This window comes from Salmo trutta, chromosome 29 (genome assembly GCF_901001165.1).
Source record: "Salmo trutta chromosome 29, fSalTru1.1, whole genome shotgun sequence".
NCBI classification, from domain to species: Eukaryota; Metazoa; Chordata; class Actinopteri; order Salmoniformes; family Salmonidae; genus Salmo; species Salmo trutta.
In genome coordinates this window covers 42,772,390-42,796,390 of record NC_042985.1, presented here as the reverse complement: position 1 = coordinate 42,796,390, position 24,001 = coordinate 42,772,390, and the positions used below count along the sequence as shown (strand labels likewise).

Below are 24,001 nucleotides of genomic sequence, written 5' to 3'. Positions count from 1 at the left end.
ACCTCCTCCTCCATGTTTTACGGTGGGAAATACACATGTAGAGATCATCCATTCATCCAAACCGCAACTCACAAAGACACAGAGGTTGGAACCAAAAATCTCCAATTTGGACTCCAGGCCAAAGGACACATTTCCACCGGTCTAATGTCCATTGTTCATGTTTCTTGGGCCAAGCAAGTCTCTTCTTATTATTGGTGTCCTTTAGTAGTGGTTTATTTGCAGCAATTCGACCATGGAGGCCTGATTCACACAGTCTCCTCTGAACAGTTGATGTTGAGATGGGTCTGTTACTTGAACTCTGTGAAGCATTTATTTGGGCTGCAATTTCTGAGGCTGTTAACTCTAATAAACGTATCCTCTGCAGCAGGGGTAACTCTGGGTCTTCCATTCCTGTGGCGATCCTCATGTGAGCCAGTTTCATCACTGTGCTTTATGGTTTTTGCGACTGCACTTGAAGAAACGTTCAAAGTTCAAGGCTCCTACATTGTCACAACACAACTGATTGGCTCAAACACATTAAGAAGGAAAGAAATTCCACAAATTAACTTTTAAGAAGGCACACCTATTAATTGAAATGCATTCCAGGTGACTACCTCATGAAGCTGGTTGAGAGAATGCCAAGAGTGTGCAAAGCTGTCATCAAGGCAAAGGGTGGCTATTTGAAGAATCTCAAATATAAAATATATTTTGATTTGTTTAACACTTTTTTGGTTACTGCAAGATTCCATATGTGTTATTTCATAGTTTTGATGTCTTCACTATTATTCTACAATGTAGTATATAGTCAAAATAAAGAAAAACCCTTGAATGAGTAGGTGTTCTAAAACCTTTGACCGGTAGTATATGTGCTGTAGCAGAGAAGAGGATTCCACTTTCAAATACAGCCTTGCCACTGAGATACACTCAAAAAAAAGGTGAGCAAATATTTCAATTTGCATTGTAGTTGAAGTGATTTTTTTTGTACCATGTAGCCAATGTGAAAATTCTGGCCTCATCTAATAGGTGTCTTCTGGCCCTGTGTGTGTGCTAACCTTAAGTGTTAGTGTATATCAGTATTCAACTATCACAGGCCTTTTCAGACACAGTGGGCAATGGTGGGGGCGACAATAGGAGTAGACAGTGTGCCATAAACATTCATTGTGCTTTCTGTAATGGTGTCATTGGAGGAAGCAATGGTACTCACTGTTACTTACTTGAATGGCTTCTCCCCAGTGTGTGTCCGGATGTGGTTGTTGAGAGTGGTGGCTCCTGCAAATGCCCGGCCACAGTAGCCACACTTGAAGGGCCGGTCGCTGGAGTGAGTGACGACATGGTTGCGCAGCTCCGACGGCTGGGAGAAGGACTGGGAGCAGTGTCCACACTGGTAAGGTCTGCAGACACACACACAGAGGGGTAGAGGAGGACACCAAGCTCCCGTTACCATGGCAGCATGACCCTAATCAACCATGTGGCCCCAGTCCATGACTCGGCCATCTATCAATATGTGCACAACATACTGGAAACATTAGGTATAGTTGGGTTTTTCTGTTTCCTTCTGTCTGTTGTTCCTATCTGCATGTAGAGCTCTAATGATCTTTGCTAATTCTCACAGTGATCCCAATGAATAAGTGGGGCATGATAACAAATCACACATTTATTGACAGAGGCCACAAAGAAATGCTCTTACAGGAGTAATTAGACTAATTGACTATTCAACTGTGCCATCAATCACATGATTCCTTCAGAGTGAAGACAAACCTTCCAGGGCAAAGTTATTACTCCCTTTACCAAATGACAATGATCGCATCAATTAGATGGTGTGATTTTAGACAGCTTAGAGTTTAACAGCACATGATAACAGCAGAAGATAGGAAGTTAGGAACAATGCTCTTTATTTTGTCGTTAAATAAGCAATATAAACAATGCATATTCTGTGAATCTGAAGCCATAGCTAGCGGTATTATGTGGGGAAAAAGTGAAAGTAATTAGAGCAAAATAGTGTAATATAATGGAAAAATTCTCACTTGCAGTTTTCCACATAAAGCTGCAATTCCATGGGGGTTCTATTCATTTATCAGTCCCATTCTATAAAGTATGCCTCAGTGACTTAGACCACAATTTATTTTGAGGTTTTTCTATGAGAAGGTGCATTGATTGTGAATACTTTAATGTGATTAATGTGTGGATATAATTTATTAGGGCCGCGCCGTGTGATTAATGTCAGGTTATTGTTTATTACAGCAGTGAGCCTGGGAGAGCCCCACAGATAAACACCTCCATCACCAACACAACACAGGGAGCCTCTGCAGGGCCACGCACGCATGCACATACGCACAATAACGAAAGAAAAAATACATGTACACAAATACTTATATGAAAGTAATTGTTCAGGTGTGTAATAGATTAACAGGTCACTGATTGCTTGATATTCAATTAATTGCTTATGTAAATAATGAAACATCTGTTGATAATGTGTCTATAATCTAAAGTCTTTATAATGACAACGTGAGAGTATTTGGAATAATTTGGATCAAATGATTTACTTCTTGGGATATGTTTTTGTGCTATCAATTTCTTGATACAGACATATTTATTATTTCAAAATAATACAGGACTATGTAAAGCTCTTTGCCACTCAGCAACTAACAGTTCTTCTCCAGTGAGACCCCTTAGGTCTTGGTTTTGAACAATACATATATCAATGGTTTAGAAAATCACGCCGCAGAAAATATCTACACTACACACACACACACACACACACACACGGTCTTAGTTTCCATGTATTGATCAATCTATTACATTCTAGCGTTGAGATAATGGCCCTCGTCAACCAATCATGGTAATCAAATGAGCAGGGAACAAAACAAAGACCTCATAAAGGTTGTATTGTATTCTATTGTATGGTATTCCACCAGTTGAAAGCTTATTGGGTTTATGAGTGAAGGCTAGGATTTAGATGATAAACTAAATTGGTGGATGAGGACAGCACTTTTTCAGAGTCTAATCATTATGTTGTGACAACTGTTCCAAAGCATGACCCAATGGAAAAACTAGCATCATACTGTTTGTATTGAAAAGATTAGTGAGTTCAGCATAATTGCAATGATTCAAGTGACTCGTATATCCCTTGTTATCAACAAAACGGACAAACCGGAGCGAAGCAACATCTATAGGGCTTTTCTGAGCTTAAAAGGTGTGGGGTGAAGTTGTCCCTAGATGCTGATCTTGGGTCAGTTTAGCATTTCCCCCACTAATGGTTAGGATAGGGAAGAGGAAGCTGATCCTAGATCGGTACCTAGGGGGATACTTCACCCCGGAGCCCTTTGAAAGTAGTGGTGGTGGGGACTGTTTGACAAATAATATCTCTCAATGACAGCAAGGATCGCGGCCCACGTCTCAGAGTAGATGTGCTGATCTAGGATCAGTTTTTCTGTTTAGATCATAGTTAATATCATTACACGGACAGGGCGGACCTGTTAACAGATCAGCACTTCTACTCTGAGACGCTTTGTGAATACGGCCCTGGTCATCATCTGGTGGGATGAAACTACGTTTCTGCACTATATAAATATATCCATTTTTGAGCTATCCCACACTCCAGGTCAGTAGGGGAGAACGGGTTGGTTGTCACACTTTTGGCTAAGGTGGCTACTTTGAAGAATCTCAAATATAAAATAGATTTTGATTTGTTTAACACTTTTTGGTTACTACATGATTCCATGTGTGTTATTTCCTAGTTTTGATGTCTTCACTATTATTCTACAATCTAGAAAATAGTAAAATAAACAAAAACCCTTGAATGAGTAGGTGTGTCCAAACTTTTGAATGTTACTGTATGAAAAACACAAATTCCCCTCACCTGAACGTCTTGTCATACTAACATGAATAAACCAGGTGGATGAGTTTTTTCAAAGAATTCACACGCTATCCTTAAAATTATTACACAGCGCCATTTCGATGGGGAGTAATAAGCACTGTGACAACCAACCCCGGTCTCCCTTTAGAGATGAAACGTCATTTACATAATGGATACCTGGAGGAAAATAGGGGAGGGTCATGCTTTTTCAATTTCAGTCAAGGGCCGGGTTTAGTATTTTTTTTAAGTCGAGTCCAGGGATGGTCATGTAATTGATAAAATGTCTACATTTCTCAGCGTTTTAGAATTAGTTTCTTATTAGGCTATATATATATCTCGATGTGTGCCCGATGCCACCCCTCATTTCTGATTCTCCTCTTGGCGGGCAATATCAAGTACACCCATAGGTTATTTACTGTGGTCTCAATCAAATGATCCATAGCATATAGGCTACGAAGTGCAGACTAGCCTATGTTCTGTTCAGTTTCAGAAGGAGAGCACGAAGATGAGGATTACTGGAGGTCAACTTTGATAGCTTGCTACTACTATAATACATTTTATTAAAAACAACATGTTTTTTTCCCATGATGTAGACCTATATCCATAGTTGTCGGTCAATTCCTCCACCCACCATGCACTATTTAAATATCCTACATCCATGTCAGTGAAGACTCAAATTGAGGTGGTATGAGAGGGTATGCCATAGGCCTACTTTTTATTAAAGAAAATGGCAAAAGCTTAAGATTGATGAAAATAAAAAGGATCTGAGGAAAATAAAATGGATCTGATTATATACTGCTCAAAAAAATAAAGGGAACACTTAAACAACACAATGTAACTCCAAGTCAATCACACTTCTGTGAAATCAAACTGTCCACTTAGGAAGCAACACTGATTGACAATACATTTCACATGCTGTTGTGCAAATGGAATAGACAACAGGTGGAAATTATAGGCAATTAGCAAGACACCCCCAATAAAGGAGTGGTTCTGCAGGTGGTAACCACAGACCACTTCTCAGTTCCTATGCTTCCTGGCTGATTTTTTGGTCACTTTTGAATGCTGGCAGTGCTTTCACTCTAGTGGTAGCATGAGATGGAGTCTACAACCCACAGAAGTGGCTCAGGTAGTGCAGCTCATCCAGGATGGCACATCAATGCGAGCTGTGGCAAGAAGGTTTGCTGTGTCTGTCAGCGTAGTGTCCAGAGCATGGAGGCGCTACCAGGAGACAGGCCAGTACATCAGGAGACGTGGAGGAGGCCGTAGGAGGGCAACAACCCAGCAGCAGGACCGCTACCTCCGCCTTTGTGCAAGGAGGAGCACTGCCAGAGCCCTGCAAAATGACCTCCAGCAGGCCACAAATGTGCATGTGTCTGCTCAAACGGTCAGAAACAGACTCCATGAGAGTGGTATGAGGGCCCAACGTCCACAGGTGGGGGTTGTGCTTACAGCCCAACACCGTGCAGGACGTTTGGCATTTGCCAAGAGAACACCAAGATTGGCAAATTCGCCACTGGCGCCCTGTGCTCTTCACAGATGAAAGCAGGTTCACACTGAGCACATGTGACAGACATGACAGTCTGGAGACGCTGTGGAGAACGTTCTGCTGCCTGCAACATCCTCCAGCATGACCGGTTTGGCCGTGGGTCAGTCATGGTGTGGGGTGGCATTTCTTTGGGGGGCCGCACAGCCTCCATGTGCTCGCCAGAGGTAGCCTGACTGCCATTAGGTACCGAGATGAGATCCTCAGACCCCTTGTGAGACCATATGCTGGTGCGGTTGGCCCTGGGTTCCTCCTAATGCAAGACAATGCTAGACCTCATGTGGCTGGAGTGTGTCAGCAGTTCGTGCAAGAGGAAGGCATTGATGCTATGGACTGGCCCGCCTGTTCCCCAGACCTGAATCCAATTGAGCACATCTGGGACATCATGTCTCACTCCATCCACCAACGCCACGTTGCACCACAAACTGTCCAGGAGTTGGCGGATGCTTTAGTCCAGGTCTGGGAGGAGATCCCTCAGGAGAACATCCGCCACCTCATCAGGAGCATGCCCAGGCGTTGTAGGGAGGTCATACAGGCACGTGGAGGCCACACACACTACTGAGCCTCATTTTGACTTGTTTTAAGGACATTACATCAAAGTTGGATCAGCCTGTAGTGTGGTTTTCCACTTTAATTTTGAGTGTGACTCCAAATCCAGACCTCCATGGGTTGATAAATTGGATTTCCATTGATTATTTTTGTGTGATTTTGTTGTCAGCACATTCAACTACGTAAAGATAAAAGTATTTAATAAGATTATTTCATTCATTCAGATCTAGGATGTTTTGTTTAAGTGTTCCCTTTATTTTTTTGAGCAGTGTATAAAGTTATCTATAACAGCACTTTGGTCCGCGATGCTTTATGCCCGTGAAAGACGTGACTCCGATGCATATGGGGATATCATTGTTTATAGCCTAGGAGACCATTTTTTTCTTCTAATTATGTCACTATCAGACAAGATGTTTAAACCCAGACAGCTTTTAGGGAAACACTTGTGACCTTCTCTTGTTGGGTTAAGCCACAGAAGAGGAGTAGCCAGCAGTTAAAGCTTACATTTTTCTGCTTTGGTAGGCCTACTCTGTTTGGGGTGGAAAGGTAGGCCTAACCCTTGAAAGTACCATGCTCAGATTCCTAATGACATCTCAGATTAAATTATTTGTAAACCGGGACAGTTTCATTGCAAACAAGTCACACTGATTTTGCATCGGAGAAACATGATAAGATGACCACAGGCCTATCATCTCTGTCCATTCTTAGCCTGTAATTTCTGTGGTATTATAAAAGGTTCTACTAATATGTCAAATAATTGCATGACCTGTTTATAAAATGATTTTTTTTTCTCTGACCTGCAAATACAATGATCGATTCATGCAATGCTTAAAGGAGATATTTTCACCTCTACTCTTGTCCACGCTTGTCTGCGAACCCACAACCCTCTGGCCCATAGCCCTGTGCACTATCAAAATTCCTGCGTTGCCCTAATGCTTACAGGACAAAGAACAGCTTTAAAACTGCATATCTAAAGCTCTGGTCTGTCCAAGAAGTGAGGGTAAACAGTAAACATGTTCTCTGCTATCCACTTTGTTTTAATTATTATTTGGGGTATAGGGGAGGGTCACTTGTTTTTTTTCAAGCGTTCAGGGATAATTTAGGTAAAATATATTTTGCTGAATGGCGGGCCATCCATTTTCATTTCAGAGAGGCCCAATTTTCTTCATGTAACCCTTATTATAAATAACGTTACCTTACTGGTTAGGGTTGAATAAAGATGCTATTTAAAGTTATTTTGCTTTCAAGTAATTGTATGAGTGTCCCTTGTGCATGTTTTACAATTCAGGAGATGTTACATGTATGCATAAATAAATATAATATTTTGTCTTACAATCTTGTTACTCCCAGCTAGTGGGGCTAAAGTTTGGTACACATCTCAGCATGATCTAAATCTACAACTAAGGGTGCTTCACAAATGGCACCCTATTCCCTATACTGTACAGTGCACTACTTTTGATCAGAGCCCAAAAGGGTCCCATTTGGGCCGCATCCACTATCTACATAGCCTACATACTGTATATCAATGCTTTTCCATAGCAATCCTTAGCCCTCAAACCAGTAGAGCATCTGTGGTTTTAGACTCAAGAGTTATCAACAACAAAAAACTGAATTAATCTTCTGTATCAACAAAGTCAGGAGTGTACACATACGTAGTACTAATATAATATAAGCCATTTAGCGGACACTTTAATCCAAAGTGACTTACAATAGTGAATTAATGCATTTTTATATGGGTGGCCCGGCAGGAATCGAACCCACGATCCAGGCCTTGCTAGCTCAATGCCCTACCAACTGAGCAACACAGAACCACACTAGAATATCAAGTGCTCATTGCTGATTAGAGTATTGAAACGTTATTTACTGAGGTAGAGGCCCTTCTGTGCTACACACCACCACTTCTTTCCCATTTGAAACTCTCAGTAGGGCGATCCCTGGCCTTTTCGCCCTAAGAACAGAAAAAACAAAGCCTGAGCAGTAACCACCCTATCGTTCATTGGAAATGCAGAAGAACAAACATAATATCCTTAAAAATGAATGCTCATAGCTACTGCACACCTTATTTGGGTAAGTGATAGACTATCCTCAAATGCTTAATTTCTTAAAGAAATACTGTACAGTATTGTATTGTTCTGTTAGATATTGAATATTAATAAATACTATTGATATATACTGAAGGCCGAATACTAAATTAAAGGATAAGTAGCAAAGTAAACAGAAACACAACAGGCTTTGTTCCTTGATCTACTATATTATCATAAAGATACTGTATTTCTTTAAAATTGAGGGATACATTCCAAGTGACTGAAAAAAAATAGGAAAAACTTCTCGGGCACTCCTTTGTAGGATCTCAGCTAAACAGATAAGCAAAATGATTTTTCTAGTGCTGATATACTACAGCAATTCATCTTTCTCCCAAATGTACATATAAACTAAACATCAATAAATATGTATAAGCCAAAACCCATAAACCACAGCCGAGAACATTTTAAACAGATGCATTGGGTAATTTACTGGGTGCAAAGGCTGTGCATCCAAATATCAACAGATCCAGATTCCCTTGTTCAGCTAAATTTTATCTGCACCCCAGGGTCATAAAGTTGAGTATTGACAAACGCTCATATTGACTTCAACTCCTGGGTATCCAGGCAACATTTTTCTTCTGTATGAATATTAGTTTATTGAATAAGTGGCATCTGTTTTCCTCCGCATCACAGTTAGGGTAGGTATTTCTTTGTGACAGCTGCAACTGATTTATAGGTTTGTATGCTCTGAAGAAAAATTGTGCTAAGCAAAAATGTCCAATACATCCCCCCACTGTATTTAATTAAGTTGGGAGATGTTACACACTGGATTTGAACCCTGAAACCACTGTGAGAGAGAAAGACCACATGTATAGGCATGCAAATTACTGATAGAAACATTGAATTGTATCTGATACAGTATAGGGGAGACTTAGAGGTTGGTTGTCACAGTGCTAATTACACCCAATCTAAATGACGCTGTGTAATCATTTTAAGGTACAAATGTGTGAATTATTTGAAATAACTCATCCACCTGGTCAATTCATGTCAGCATGACAAAACATTGAGGTGAGGGGAATTAGAGTTTTTCATAGGTGAAAGTAAAAAATATGTATTGGTATTTCTTTGTAAATGTTTTAATTTTGGTAATATCTATGAACAATTGCCTGTTACCTAGGTCAAGCCATGTGGTAACTACCATTTGAATTAGCAATGGGGGGCCTCCCGAGTGGCGCAGCGGTCTAAGGCGTCACTACAGACCCAGGTTTGATCCCAGGTTGTGTCACAGCCGGCCGCGATCGGGAGACCCATGGGTGGCGCACAATTGGCCCAGCGCCGTCCGGGTTAGGGGAGGGTTTGACAGGCCAGGATGTTCTTGTCCCATCGCACTCTAGCAACTCCTGTGGCGGACCGGGCACATGCACACTGACATGGTCGCCAGTTGGACAGTGTTTCCTCCGACATTGGTGCGGCTGGCTTCCGGGTTAAGCAAGCAGTGTGTCGAGAAGCAGTGCAGCTTGGCAGGGCTGTGTTTCGGAGGACGCATAGCTCTCGACCTTTGTCTCTCCCGAATCCGTACGGGAGTTGTAGCGATGGGACAAGACTAACTACCAATTAGATATCACGAAATTGGGGAGAAAAAAATGGGTAAATAAAAATATATATATATATTTGCATTTTTAGGGGTCCGGACCGGACAAGATCTGTACTAATCATATATGTCTATGTTTCACAGGTTTGGTCATCACAGTAGAATTCAGTACAATACAGTGAATTATAGTGTACTCTAGTGTTCTCTACTGTACTAAACTCTACTGCACTGATCTATACTGTTTTACAAGACCCCTTCTCCATCTGTTTGACCAGAAATCAAAGCCTGCTTATTCCACATTTTTGGGGGATGGAAAATTGTTGAAAAATATACAGTTGAAGTTTACAAACACTTAGGTTGGAGTCATTAAAACTCGTTTTCAACCACTCCACAAATTTCTTGTTAACAAACTATAGTTTTGGGAAGTCGGTTAGGACATCTACTTTGTGCTTGACACAAGTCATTTTTCCAACAATTGTTTACAGACTATTTCACTTATAATTCACTGCATCACAATTCCAGTGGGTCAGAAGTTTACATATTCTAAGTTGACTGTGCCTTTAAACAGCTCGGAAAATTCCAGAAAATGTCATGGCTTTAGAAGCTTCTGATAGGCTAATTGACATAATTTGATGTATTTCAAGGCCTACCTTCAAACTCAGTGCCTCTTTGCTTGGGAAAATCAAAATAAATCAGCCAAGACCATACATTTTTTTGGGGAGACCTCCACAAGTCTAGTTCATCCTTGGGAGCAATTTCCAAATGCCTGAAGGTACCACGTCCATCTGTACAAACAATAGTATGAAAGTATAAACACAATGGGACCACGCAGCCATCATACCGCTCAGGAAGGAGACGCGTTCTGTCTCCTAGAGATGAATGTACTTTGGTGCAAAAAGTGCAAATCAATCCCAGAACAGCAAAGGAAATTGTGAAGATGCTGGAGGAAACAGGTACAAAAGTATCTATATCCACAGTAAAACGAGTCCTATATTGACATAATTTGAAAGGCTGCTCAGCAAGGAAGAAGCCACTGCTCCAAAACCACCATAAAAATGCCAGACTACGGTTTGCAACTGCACATGGGGACAAAGATCGTACTTTTTGGAGAAATGTCCTCTGGTCTGATGAAACAACTGTTTGGCCATAATGACTATCGTTATGTTTGGAGGAAAAAGAGGGAGGCTTGCAAGCCGAAGAACACCATCCCAACCGTGAAGCACGGGGGTGGCAGCATCATGTTGTGGGGGTGCTTTGCTGCAGGAGGGACTGGTGCACTTCCAAAATAGATGGCATCATGAGGGAGGAAAATTATGTTGATATATTGAAGCAACATCTCAAGACATCAGTCAGGAAGTTAAAGCTTGGTCACAAATGGGTCTTCCAAATGGACAATGACCCCAGCATTCTTCCAAAGTTGTGGCAAAATGGCTTAAGGATAACAAAGTCAAGGTATTGGAGTGGCCATCACACAGCCCTGACCTCAATCCTATAGAAAAATTGTGGGCAGAACTGAAAAAGCGTGTGCGAGCAAGGAGGCCTACAAACCTGACTCAGTTACTCCAGCTCTGTCAGGAGGAATGGGCCAAAATTCACCCAACTTATTGTGGGAAGCTTGTGGAAGGCTACCCGAAAGGTTTGACCCAAGTTAAACAATTTAAAGGCAATGCTACCAAATACTAATTGAGTGTATGTAAACTTCTGACCCACTGGGAATGTGATGAAAGAAATAAAAGCTGAAATAAATTATTCCCTCTACTATTATTCTGACATTTAACATTTTTTAAATAAATTGGTGATCCTAACTGACCTAAAAGGGAATTTCTACTAGGATTAAATGTCAGGAATTGTGATAAAGTGAGTTTAAATGTATTTGGCTAAGGTGTATGTACATTTCCGACTTCAACTGTATATATATACACACCTTCATTTCTCAAAAATATAGTTCAGACTATTTATTAGCTTTCATTTGACATGAAATTTGATTTGCTCCTATGTTAGTACTCATTGGGCCTTTTACATGGAAATGTCCTTGTCACAATCCAACCCAATTTCAAATCAAACCAAATGTTATTTGTCACATGCGCCGAATACAACCTTACAGTGAAATGCTTACTTACATGCCCTTAACCAACAATGCAGTTTAAAGAAAAAAAATGAAAAAAAGTAAGCGATAAGAAAAACAAATAATTAAAGAACAGCAGTGAATAACAATAGTTGGGCTATATACAGGGGGTACCGGTTCAGAGTCAATGTGCGGGGGCACAGGTGTCGAGGTAATTATGTACATGCAGGTAGGGTTATTAAAGTGGCTATGCATAGATGATAACAGAGAGTAGCAGCAGCGTGGGGGGTTGGGGGTGCAAATAGTCTGGGTAGCCATTTGATTAGCTGTTCAGGAGTCTCATGGCTTGGGGGTAGAAGCTGTTTAGAAGCCAATGTAACCATATTGTTCAGGGACATTGCCACGCCCAGTATACAGTAAAAATCCCAAGCTCTTTTGTGTTTGTGCTATAAAGAGCTCCCTTCGTTGCCTCCCTCTTCCACACATATTGTCTGCCACACACCCACACATACATGTGCAAACACATGCATGCACACAGAAATGTACTCACAATGACATGTTATTTACGAGGCATAAAATGCTAAAATGTTATTTCTAACACAATTCATCAAAGAAAGGCTATTTCTAAGACTGTATGCCATATTGCTTCACTTCCTGTTACAACAGGAATAAGCTACTAGCAAACAGTGTGAAAACCAACCCCATACTGTGTGACAACCAACCCCACGATGGGGCTGGTTGTCACAAGTGGACAGTGTGTTTGATGGCTTATAATGCCATGTTGGAATAAGATGTGAGGATACAAAGGGTCCCCATTTCAATCCAAGACCTTGATCTTTCTACTAATATTTGAAGAGAGTCTTGTAAGATATACTGGTGCTGAGAAATACACACGAGTAAAAAGTGTGACAACCAACCCCATTCATCACTACACTATATACAATAGCATGGCAAGTGTTTTTTTATTTCCCCAATGAACCCCATGGAAACAGAACTTTCTGAAATTAAAAATAGACAAAGCAAGAAGAACACCTAAATGTCTGTAAGAGTCAGACTACTAGGATATATCAAGCATTATGATGATTCATATTATGAGATGGCTTGAAGGCTGTTACCTTACCTGTCTGGGTTCTGTGTGCACACATGCATCTGGAGCAGGATGCGTTGCGTGAACGTCTTAAAGCACTGGCCGCACTTCCAGAGGTGCCAGTCACTGAACTCGGTGCTCAGCTGGCTGGTGGAGGTGGGGCTGGCTAGGACTCGCTGGTTCTTAGAGCTCATCTGGTTGAAGCCGGAGTCCGTGTGGCCACCCTTGTCCATCAGGGAGAAGCTTCTGGAGCAGGGCGAGTGGGGGAAGACCATGGAGCGCAGCAGTGCCACCGAGAAACCTTTGCCCGTTTTACTGAGCGGCTGCAGGGTCTCTTGTCTGCTCATGGCCTCCATGACTGTGGTTGGTACATTCACTAAAGGAGGAAAACAGTAGGAAACATGGAACATACAGTCATGTAAACCACTATCAGCATGTGATGTGAGGATACAGCTAGTATGTTGTGCCTTAGCACCCTTATACAACTGGAATGGGGGTAACATTCATTCTAATTCACAAGGTCAGAGTTTTAATACTGAAAATAAAGACATTGGAAAAATATTATGCTTTGAAGCTTATGTATCCTATTTGTATAATCACAAAACGTTTAGATTCTGAATAGATTCTGTACATACATGTTTCCCTAGCTACAGTTAATAGAGTACGCTCATCACACATCAATAACTAATTGAATCTTTCTTCGATTCACTTCGGCTAAACGCAACAGGCTAAATTTAGTGGTTCTGAGTTTGACTGTCATTGACTATCTTGTTGTTGTTTTTCTTACCATGTGGGTGAGTTCTAGTCATGACCAAAACATAACAACACAGATGAGACCTATTCTCTCTCAGCTACTGGATCACAGAAAAGAAAAGCTGCAGTCTTTGTGCATCCTAAGCATAAACAACTTGATGCAAAAACGTTTCATTGTTGTTATAAGAAACATATGATGATTCTTCATCACTACACACTGATCTCTGACTGCATTCAAGAAGTCAGAGCCATAATAGCTCATCGGTGGACAAACCACATCCCACATTCTTTGTATTGCAACATGCTGTGTACATAAACACAGATTTACACTACTGTAACGTGATACATGTGGGAGTAGGGCTAGGCCTTTCTTATTTAATAAAACTTCAATTTTTCTGGGCATTGTTTTAATGTTAGATCTCGTAACGCTGTTCAGTATCAGGCTAAGGTAGTGTGATTGAAGCTAACTTATGAAAATTTAGATAAAAACAATTGTGAGGTGGTTCTGAAGTGCATGTTGTAGAGGAGGGCATTGTCTAATTAAAGGGCAAACTCATAGTATTGAACCTCACCAATCCAGCAGCTTTCATTTGCTATCACACGCACACACTATTCCTTCATGTGGGTTGTATTAGGGGAAGAGGTCTATTTCTGTGTAACCAGGCTTCAGCGTCTGTAATGGGTAGATTCTCCTTTAAGAGAGCTATACTAAGATATATTGATTCATGCAGGGTATGCTGATTTGCAAGGAGTTCACAGCACTCTCCCTCCTCGACCTCTCCATTGTTTGCCACGTTTTAAGGCTACAATACTGCATCTATCAAATTATACTATACACTTTTAAAACAGTTTATATGAAAAGGCACTTGTCTAAACAGGACTCCAACTAGACTGAAGTAATAAAATGTCGAACATGTAAACAGTGAACTGTCAGGCCCTGTCGGTTGTCCAAGACCTCCAGTGGCCAGTGAGTTCCAAAGAAACCAGACAGAGCAGTATGGGGCAAAATGCTGGTTAAGACAGAAAATAGTCATTCATTTTCCCAAACGCTCCTACAAAGACTGTTAACAGACAATCCCTCAAAAATGTCTGGGGGAGATAAATACTATTGTTTCAATAAACCTAACCGATTGTCTCTTCAATGAGAGAACAGCTTAGAAAATAGAAAATTGTGATACGTAACTAACGGGTACTGTCCGTTGAAAATCAACATTGAGTCATTGGTTTAATTCGCCACAATATGACAAAATAATTTTTCATCCTGTTTGCACTGGCAAGGTTTGTTTGGTTCAGCCATATAAATCAGGCTTAAGTAAATTTAAGGGTCCACTATTTGCATCAGTTTTTGTGGCTTGGCGCAGCTATGCCCAGTCAAATGCTTTTTGTCTTTAATAAAATTACACACTGAAATCCAAAGTAAATTATAGCATTTTCATTAACCTACTACTTTTTGGACAGTAGTACTTTTGCAAATATGCTTTGTTGGGTTATGCTAGGCACCAGATTTGTTATGTCTGTCATTAAGTCCTATTCACGACAATGTTATGTACTATATCATTCTAGTATTCTTACATGGAAATACTAGATATCTTTATAGGAGTCATACTATATTTGGATATTTAAAAAATAAATTGAAATCAGTACATGCTGATGGCTGTATTTGGATCATATTCCTTTTGAATGTTCAGATGAAATAGGGACAACAACAACTGCACACCAACCCAATCGCCCAGAGCAGGGTAATGTACTGTATGTATGTTTTTGTCTTATTTCCTGTATATGTTAATTGGGACAGAAGAATGAAACAAATGAGTTGAATATAGAAAAACAGGAGAGAGAGATGACTAGAAGAGATGAAAAAGGAGAAAGAGATGCTTACAGTTTTCATCCTGTGCAATGCACTGTAGCGGGATGCCAAAGAAGGAGGTGTAGCTGTCATTGTACCAGACAAGGAGCTCTGTTCCTCTTGGAATGTCCATACATGCCCGGTAGAATATACATGATCTGTACAGTAGAGAAAACAATGCTGTCAATTAATCTACCCACTGGGCACAAACTGGTTGTTTCAATGTAATTTGTCAACGTATTGTGACGTGGAATCGACATGGAAAATACATTGGATTTGAAAAAAGTTGTTTTGAGGGTGAAGTTTCAACCACAGAATTATGTCATCATGGTAACCAATTTTCAACATAGATAAAGCTTGTATAAAATATGTTGAATTTGTACCTTTGAAACAACATCAGATCTTCTACGTTATAGGCACTATCAGTAAAAAACAATAGGCTGGGCGGCACCTCCTACTGGAGAGCTGATCTATCTACAGCTATCCCATCTATGGTATTAACCAAGCCCAGGACTGCTTAGTTTTGATATTTGTCACTGACGACTACCAATGTGCTATCATGAGAATGAATAACTAAATAGATTCACTGTTGCTATCAAAGTCATTCCAAAGGAGGTTCAATAGAGCAAATGAAATGTAACCATACTTTAAAAGTCATTATCTAATAGGCCAATATAGCATTTGCGAAATCAACAGCTATTGTTTCAATTCACAAAAAAAATAGATTTCAAATGTAATCTTCAAATTAATAATATGTTGGATTTATGTCTCCATCTTAACCAGAAATGTAAGTTAAAGAATTGGACTTAATCAAATTATTTGATTTCGTCACATTCTTGAACTTGTTCCTGCATTCACAGGGACTTAATTCACGGTAAACACTGCATACGTCTGTTCAATCGAAAATTACCTTTACATTTCAAGTGAGCTATAGCGCTGAACTTCGGCTATACGGATATAATTGAGCCCTAAACCAAAAATCTGACATTGTTTCTCCATTAGAATTTGTGCTTTTAGATGTTTGAAAGCATAGAGATAACACTTTGGGAATTCAACAAACTTCTGTATTTTTGAGTGGGTGAATAAAGGTTGAAATCTCATTGATCAACGTCTCAACCAAATATTACCCAAATTTCGACGTTGAAATGTGGTGTGCCCAGTGTGTATGTGTGAAATACTCACAACACAATTTCATGTACAAACGATGTACGACAGTAAATGCAAACAAAACCATTAGAGGCCCTCAGTATGCCTTTTGCTTTGTGTCTGACAGAATATATAATCACGTCCAAGCATCACAACCAATTTCCTCTTTGGCGAGTTGAAAAACTCCGCATGTGAGAGGCTGAGGTTTTACAAGAAGAAACATGGCAGCTGTGATGCAATGCTTATTTAATGAATCAGTTTCGAAATGAATAGGCATTATACTGTACATTTCCATGGCAGTGGGATATGCATTACTTTGTCACTATCTTAAATATGCCCCCATGCTGACATTCCAGGATTTTGCTTCACTAGCAAATAACATAGCCATATATTTCAAATAATTATGTAAAAAAAAAAAAAACTATAAACATTTGACAGAAATGCTTCTTTGGTCTCGGCCGAGCTGCTGAAGCCTGTGAGTTTGTATTAATTCCTTCCACCACAACATAAATATGAAGCAAAGACAAGCCCATAAATCAAACACATCTTATAACCTGAGAAAAGCACAAGTATTCCATGTATTTTATACCCTTGTAATGTTCCGTCTCTCAGTTTGGCCTCACTTAACATAAACACTGGAGCACACAAATAAATGTACTGGGACTAAATGACTCAGTTGGCTGCTGACAGAGGGCTGTTTTCTAAGCGATAGGTGGTCTTGCACACTTTGAGGCGGGTGAAAGAGTGTAAATGTAAACCATTTCTTACAAGCCTGCTGTCACTTTCAAAACTTGTGCAAATCTCAGCTCAGTGGAGCACATCAAAGGCATTTTTTCAGTTTTGGATAATATTTCCCTTGCTGACATGTATTTAGTATTGTGGTTGGATGACTCATAAAGACAACGGCGGGACGTCCCAGTGCAGGCAAAGTGAAGCACATGCCAATGGACATTATTGTCAGAGCAAAAACAAAACAGCCATCCCAGGGTCAATCAATCACGAGCTGCTTTGAAGAGAATTCCATTTAGATATTGCAAATCATAACATAAGGAATTCAAACCAGCTGACTGCCTGTGGAGGACATCCCCACACGGCTCAGAGGAGGGAAACAGGAGTGTCTGCATTAGGAGTACATGTATATGATGATGTGGAACTAAGTCTCAAAGGTTTTCACTAATCATAGCTCTCTCATAGTTATGGACCAGGGCCTGTATTCACAAAGCATCTCAGAGTAGGTTCCCGCTGTCGATGGAATCTTATTTATTATGATCTAATAGGCAAAACTGATCCTAGATCAGCAATCCTACTCTGAGAAGCTTTATGGATATGGGCCTAGTTTGGTACAATCATGGGTCAAGACAGGAAAAGTATTGGATCTAGTCCACAGATCATCATTAGTAAGTTATTCCTCTTCATAGTCTTGGACTACTTTGTATATATACACTACCGTTCAAAAGTTTGGGGTCACTTAGAAATGTCCTTGTTTTTGAAAGAAAAAATAACATAAAATTGATCAGAAATACAGTGTAGACATTGTTAATGTTGTAAATGACTATTGTAGCTGGAAACGGCAGATTTTTTTTATGGAATATCTACATAGGCGTACAGAGGCCGATTTATCAGCAACCATCACTCCTGTGTTCCAATGGCACTTTGTGTTAGCAATCCATGTGTATCATTTTAAAACGCTAATTGATCATTAGAAAACCCTTTGGCAATTATGTTAGCACAGCTGAAAACTGTTGTGCTGGGATCGGTGTCCCTCCCACGGGACGGTTGAGCTAACGTAAGCTAATGTGATTAGCATGAGGTTGTAAGTAACAAGAACATTTACCAGGACATAGACATATCTGATATTGGCAGAAAGATTAACAAGAATTTAAGCTAACTGCACTGTCCAATTACAGTAGCTTTTACAGTGAAAGAACACCATGCTATTGTTTGAGGAGAGTGCAGAATTTTGAACATGAAAAGTTATTAATAAACAAATGAAGCACATTTGGGCAGTCTTGTTACAATTTTTTTTAACAGATATGCAAATGGTTCATTGGATCAGTCTATAACTTTGCACATTCACTGCTGCCATCTCGTGGCCAAAATCTAAATTGCACCTGGCCTGGAATAATACATTATGGCCTTTCTCTTGCATTTCAAAGATGATGGTACAAAAAATACAAAAGAATTGTAGGTTTTTATATTCTCCTACATTCCTTTCACATTTCCACAAACGTCAAAGTGTTTCCTTTCAAATGGTACCAAGAATATGCATATCCTTGCTTCAGGGCATGAGCTACAGGCTGTTAGATTTGGGTGTGTCATTTTAGGCGAAAACTGGGGGAAAAAGGGGCGGATCCTTAAGAGGCCAGAAACAAAGGACTTTCTTCTGAAACTCGCCAGTCTATTCTTGTTCTGAGAAATGAAGGCTATTCCATGCAAAAAATTACCAAGAAACTGAAGATCTGGTGCAACGCTGTGTACCGCTCCCTTCACTGACTAGCGCAAACTGTCTCTAACCAGAATAGAAAGAGGAGTGGGAGGTGCACAACTGAGCAAGAGGACAAGTACATTAGAGTGTCTAGTTTGAGAAACAGACGCCTCACAAGTCCTCAACTGGCAGCTTCATTAAATAGTACCCGCAAAACACCAGTCTCAACGTCAACAGTGAAGAGGCAACTCCGGGATGCTGGCCTTCTAGGCAGAGTTCCTCTGTCCAGTGTCTGTGTTCTTTTGCCCATCTTAATCTTTTATTTTTATTGGCCAGTCTGAGATATGGCTTTTTTCTTTGCAACTCTGCCTAGAAGGCCAGCATCCCAGAGTCGTCTCTTCACTGTTGACATTGAAACTGGCCAACACATTTTTTGTTAGGGCAAATCAAGTCTGACATTTTTAATTGGAAATTACAAACATTAGGAGCCTTTTTAAACCTCAAATAGACTTCAAGCTTGAATTCCCTGCTGTGCAGGAAGATTCCTTCAACAACAGGAGGATCAAATTAAGATATGGCATCTGTATGGTAAGCCTGCATAGACTACAGCTGACAGTGTCAAATTTGCTGTGTGAATAATAATTTATGCCTGAATACATAGTGTTGATCACATGCTGTACTCACAGTTAGGCCGACATGGTATGGAGTGATATTAATGTTAATACAATTTATAAATGATTAAATTACTGGTGGAAGTAACATGGTACTTCTCCACCCACATTCCATGCAGTCTTTACCTGTACTGGACCACCATCATGTTTTGCTCGCCACAGTGCCGTGCACAGCGAATGTATCTCATCCAGCTCGACTTGCTCGGCTCATTGCCGTCAATAAAGTGCTGTAACGTCCCTTCCTGGTCATAGATCTGGAAGGCAATGGGGGTTTATGTAGTTAGTCTTCCTGCAGATACACAACAAGCATGATTCATTAAAGCACCCTTTAATTGTTATCTACACAACTTTCAACAATGACGCACACAGGAATTAGGAATGTGATGGATTGCCAAGCTCCATATGTTGTTGTAAAATGTAAACAGTGTACATGTGAGAGCATTGTATAAGTATAAAAATTATTTGCCCAAGAGCAGGGCTCTCCAACCTTGTTCCTGGAGCGCTACTGTCTTGTAGATTCACTCCAACCCTAACCTAGCACACTGATTCAAATAGTTAGCTCGTTGATAAGCTGAATCAGGTTAGTTACAACGGGGGTTGAAGCAAAACCTACAGGAGGGTAGCTCTCCAGGAACAGGGTTGGATAGCCCTGCCCTAGAGTATCGTTTAAGCATGAAAATGATTTGCTCTAGGTTAACAGCATCTAAAGTTGATGATGTGAGTTAAAGCTGGAATCCTTAATGGTGAAACTGCCATGTCAGTTTGCGATATTACAACAACAAAGTTGCTGCAAACAACATTGCACATGCGATAGAACAACAGCATAAGTAATGAAATTTGTTTTACCCCCACCTCTGCTTTGTAATAAAATTACAATAACACTGGCCGTGAGGCAGACAGTGTCGCTTTTTCCACTTACTGCGGATTCCATCTTTAAAAGGATGGCATATAATTTTGGTTTCAAATATTTGAGTGGCTTCCTTTCCTTCCTCTCTCTAGCCCCATTTATACCAGGTTCTAACATGCGTCCTTTGTCCTGATTGTCTCCACATCCTGATTGTGCCCACATTTGTAGACAGGTGTAGACGATGATCTGATTGTGATCCGATGTTCCTGCCCACTTCCGGAGGTAGTCGGGCATGCATTGTTTCTGGATATTTCACAAGTGTAGACATAGGGCAGCAGGGAGTCAAACTCATTCCATAGAGGGCCTAGTGTCTGCTGGTTTTTGGTTTTTCCTTTCAATTAAAACCAAGACAACCAGATGAGGGGAGTTCCTTACTAATCAGTGAGCTTAATTCATCGATTAAGTCCAAGGAGAAAAACCCGCAGACACTCGGCCCTCTGTGGAATGAGTTTGACACGTGGTTTAGAGCATTCGAATACCTGAGCCGACAAAGTGAAAAATCTGTCGATGTGCCCTTGAGCAAGGCACTTAACCCTAATGTGCTCCAGGGGTGCTGTACTACTATGGCTGACCCTGTAAAAATAAAAAAATAAAACATTTCACTGCACTTACAGTATCCGGTGTGTGACAATAATAAAACATCTGGACAGTGAAACCATTTAAACCATCATCATGATCACTTCTAAAATCATTGACAGGTGGTACCATTGACTTATGACATCGATATGTGTAAATTAATAATATTTTTTAAGAATATCTGTCAAATAATTTGCATACAGTGAGGGACCAGGAAACCTGGTCACAATGTGGACACAGTGGATAGATAAGAGACACATTTTAATACCATGTGTAGATGCATATCTGAAAATATAGGCACAATCAGAATGTGGACAAGATCAGGACCAATGCATTTTAGCACCAGGTATAAACGAGGCTTCTAGGTCTCGCTCTCGCTCTCTCACTCTTACTTAAAGCCCTGTTAACATATGTGCCCCCAATATCAGTCACTATATATCAACCAACCAATCTGAAATAGCCACACAATGAGAAAACAATATATATTTATTTGGCCATTTCATCATGTTCATGGCAAAAAAAGCTGCTCATATTGGAAAAGCTGGTTGACTAATAAGTACATTGAAGTGAAAACATAGAGACATAAATATAAGATGTAAGGACCGTATCTAAGCAATATAATAATTTCTGAATAAAACATTTTAATTGTTTATTCTAGAAGATATTTTTGTCGGGGATAATCATGGATAACAGTGATGTACAATGTCCTACTCTTCGAAATGTATAAAACAGCTTTATCCCTGTCGCAGTTCAGTTTGCATCTAGGCAGTAAGGGGATTCGAGCCTTGTCACTGGCCACCAGCAAAATGGATGAGATTTCAAGACCCCACTGACCCCATTGAATCTCTGACATGTAGTTTGTCGGCTGTGATTCCCCTTCCTTATCCCATTCCATTCTTATCCTTGTGGCTTTTCTGGTGAACCATCTCTAGCTTTGACAGCATGATAAAATACTTGAAGGGATAGTTCACCCAAATTACAAAATTACATATTGGCTTCCTTACCCTGTAAGCAATCTAGTTTCCTTGGCACTGTTTCCACTGTTTCCACATGCTAACATTTTAGCATTTTATATTAGCTTTTTTTGCACAACATGTCAAAATCATCCGAAAGTATGTCAAATTGATTGTGAACCTCAACAAAGTCACTTATCGATCATTTGAACATGATGCGCAAAAAATGCTAATATCGGTCCAGTGACTTGAATGAGATTTGTGCCACAGATGCTAAAACGTTAAATAAACCAAAGCAAGGATTGCTCTCACACCTTGTCCATACAGGGCAAGGAAACCAATTGTGATTTTCTAATTTGGGTGAACTTTCCCTTTAAGACATTACTTACACTGGAGATGTTTGTTACACAAGTACAAGACAGGTCCTCCAGCTGCTTTATCTAAATTATCATGTCCATTTTGAGACAAAGAGACAAGAGATGATTGTGCACTGTAGATAGACATTAAGAAATTAAGAAAATTATACAAATTATACTTTTATTTACTTATTTCCTTTTTTTCTATCCAACAGCTGACATTTTTAAACTAGTTTTCCTAAAATCTGGACTGAGTCACAATTTAAGTGGTGAGCACTTAATAATAGACAAGGGTGATGGGAAATACAAAGTGGAATCTTACATTTGGTAATTTTCCGTAATACAAAAATAAATGGCAAAAAAAATAGCCAGATCAATGTCATATCACTGCCATACAGCAGTCATGGAATTGGGAATTTCTTTCATCGTATATTGCAATGGGAACAGAATGTAGTGACATTCAACATCAGGTTATTGTTATTTGGAAAGTAGGAGGGTGAAAAAGTGACATTTTAAAAATCGTATTTGGATGGAGAAGCCAGCCTGTCATCTTTACTATAGTGCTTATAGATCCCACAGGCCGATGAAGCAGTGAGGAGAGCAGCCTCTCATCAACAGAGCCTGTGCTGTGATCACAAGCAGCAGCCACTGAACCCTTCACTGCACCCCAACATATTTTTTTTTGGTCCACTTGAAAAAGTCCTGACAGTCCATTCATTTCCCTGGCCTGTGGAGCAGCACACTGTTTGACTCGTCTGATCTAGACACTTTGATGCTGGAGCTCTTCCAGGGTGTCCCGCTGAGTACAAGCTCCTCTTCCCAAATCCAGGGAAAAATAAGTCATTGTCCGTCTTTCTAAGTGAGAAATATTCTCACTGTTAAATGGGTATTTTTTCTCCTTTTCTTCTGTCCAGCTGGACAACAGCAAGTGATGTTTACAGATGTGATATTTATGTTGATATTTTTTTGTGTTTGCTTTGCAGTATCCAAAATATATTTTCGAGTGGAATCGTTTTTCACTCCTTTTGAGAAAGATTAATTTGTATTCCTTCCTTCTATCAGCGTTGCTGAGTCTCGGGTCATGTTGTTCCAACTTGTTATATTAGGCCGATAACAAACACATGGAGTACTGTCAGCACAAATAATTATCCATATTTTTCTGTGTGCCTGGACTAAAAAAATCATCTCATGTCGCATGAAGGTGTAATGATTGACAACATACGCATAGCGTTGTCCCAAAATGCTGCATGATATTTTTTTCTGGCCTTCGTGTGACATTGGATTTGACATAACACAGTATTTATGTACGATACGTTGGAAATGCATAACAACATGCATTAAGCAGGCTTTATGGCGCTTTTTGAATGCTTTATGAACTTCTATCTAATGTACACTGGGACACATTTGCGAAGCCACTGATCCCTACAATAGGTATTAGGCCCCAATCTCCTCCACATAGTGTAATATGGGTCGTTCCACGAAGTGAGTTCGTTTTGCATCCCTTTGATATTTTCTGTATAAATTGTGCACCAATATTGCATTTTAAAAGCCTGTTTTATTAAATTAGTGCCCTTTAATATAGACCACATGGAAAATTCAATACATCTGATTTTGAATATGAAAAAATGTTTGCTAAAGGGCCAAAATGAATCATTAATCATGTCCCTCCGTCAA

The 24,001-nt window shown here is 40.0% G+C and overlaps 1 protein-coding gene across 2 annotated transcripts in view; it reads right to left on the bottom strand.

The window, feature by feature from the left end:
* prdm6 (PR domain containing 6) overlaps positions 1–24,001 on the bottom strand; it is a 62,960-nt gene that overhangs the window by 3,446 nt on the left and 35,513 nt on the right. The window contains exons 4-7 of one of the 2 annotated variants that reach the window (XM_029722245.1): positions 19,662–19,789; positions 15,327–15,451; positions 12,728–13,070; positions 1,194–1,370 (exon numbers count right to left, since the gene is read on the bottom strand). In XM_029722245.1, the coding sequence (XP_029578105.1) occupies positions 1,194–1,370; positions 12,728–13,070; positions 15,327–15,451; positions 19,662–19,789 (773 nt within the window). Of the gene's footprint in view, positions 1–1,183; positions 1,371–12,727; positions 13,071–15,326; positions 15,452–19,661; positions 19,790–24,001 lie in introns of both variants that reach the window. The other variant, XM_029722246.1, reaches the window with a different exon arrangement.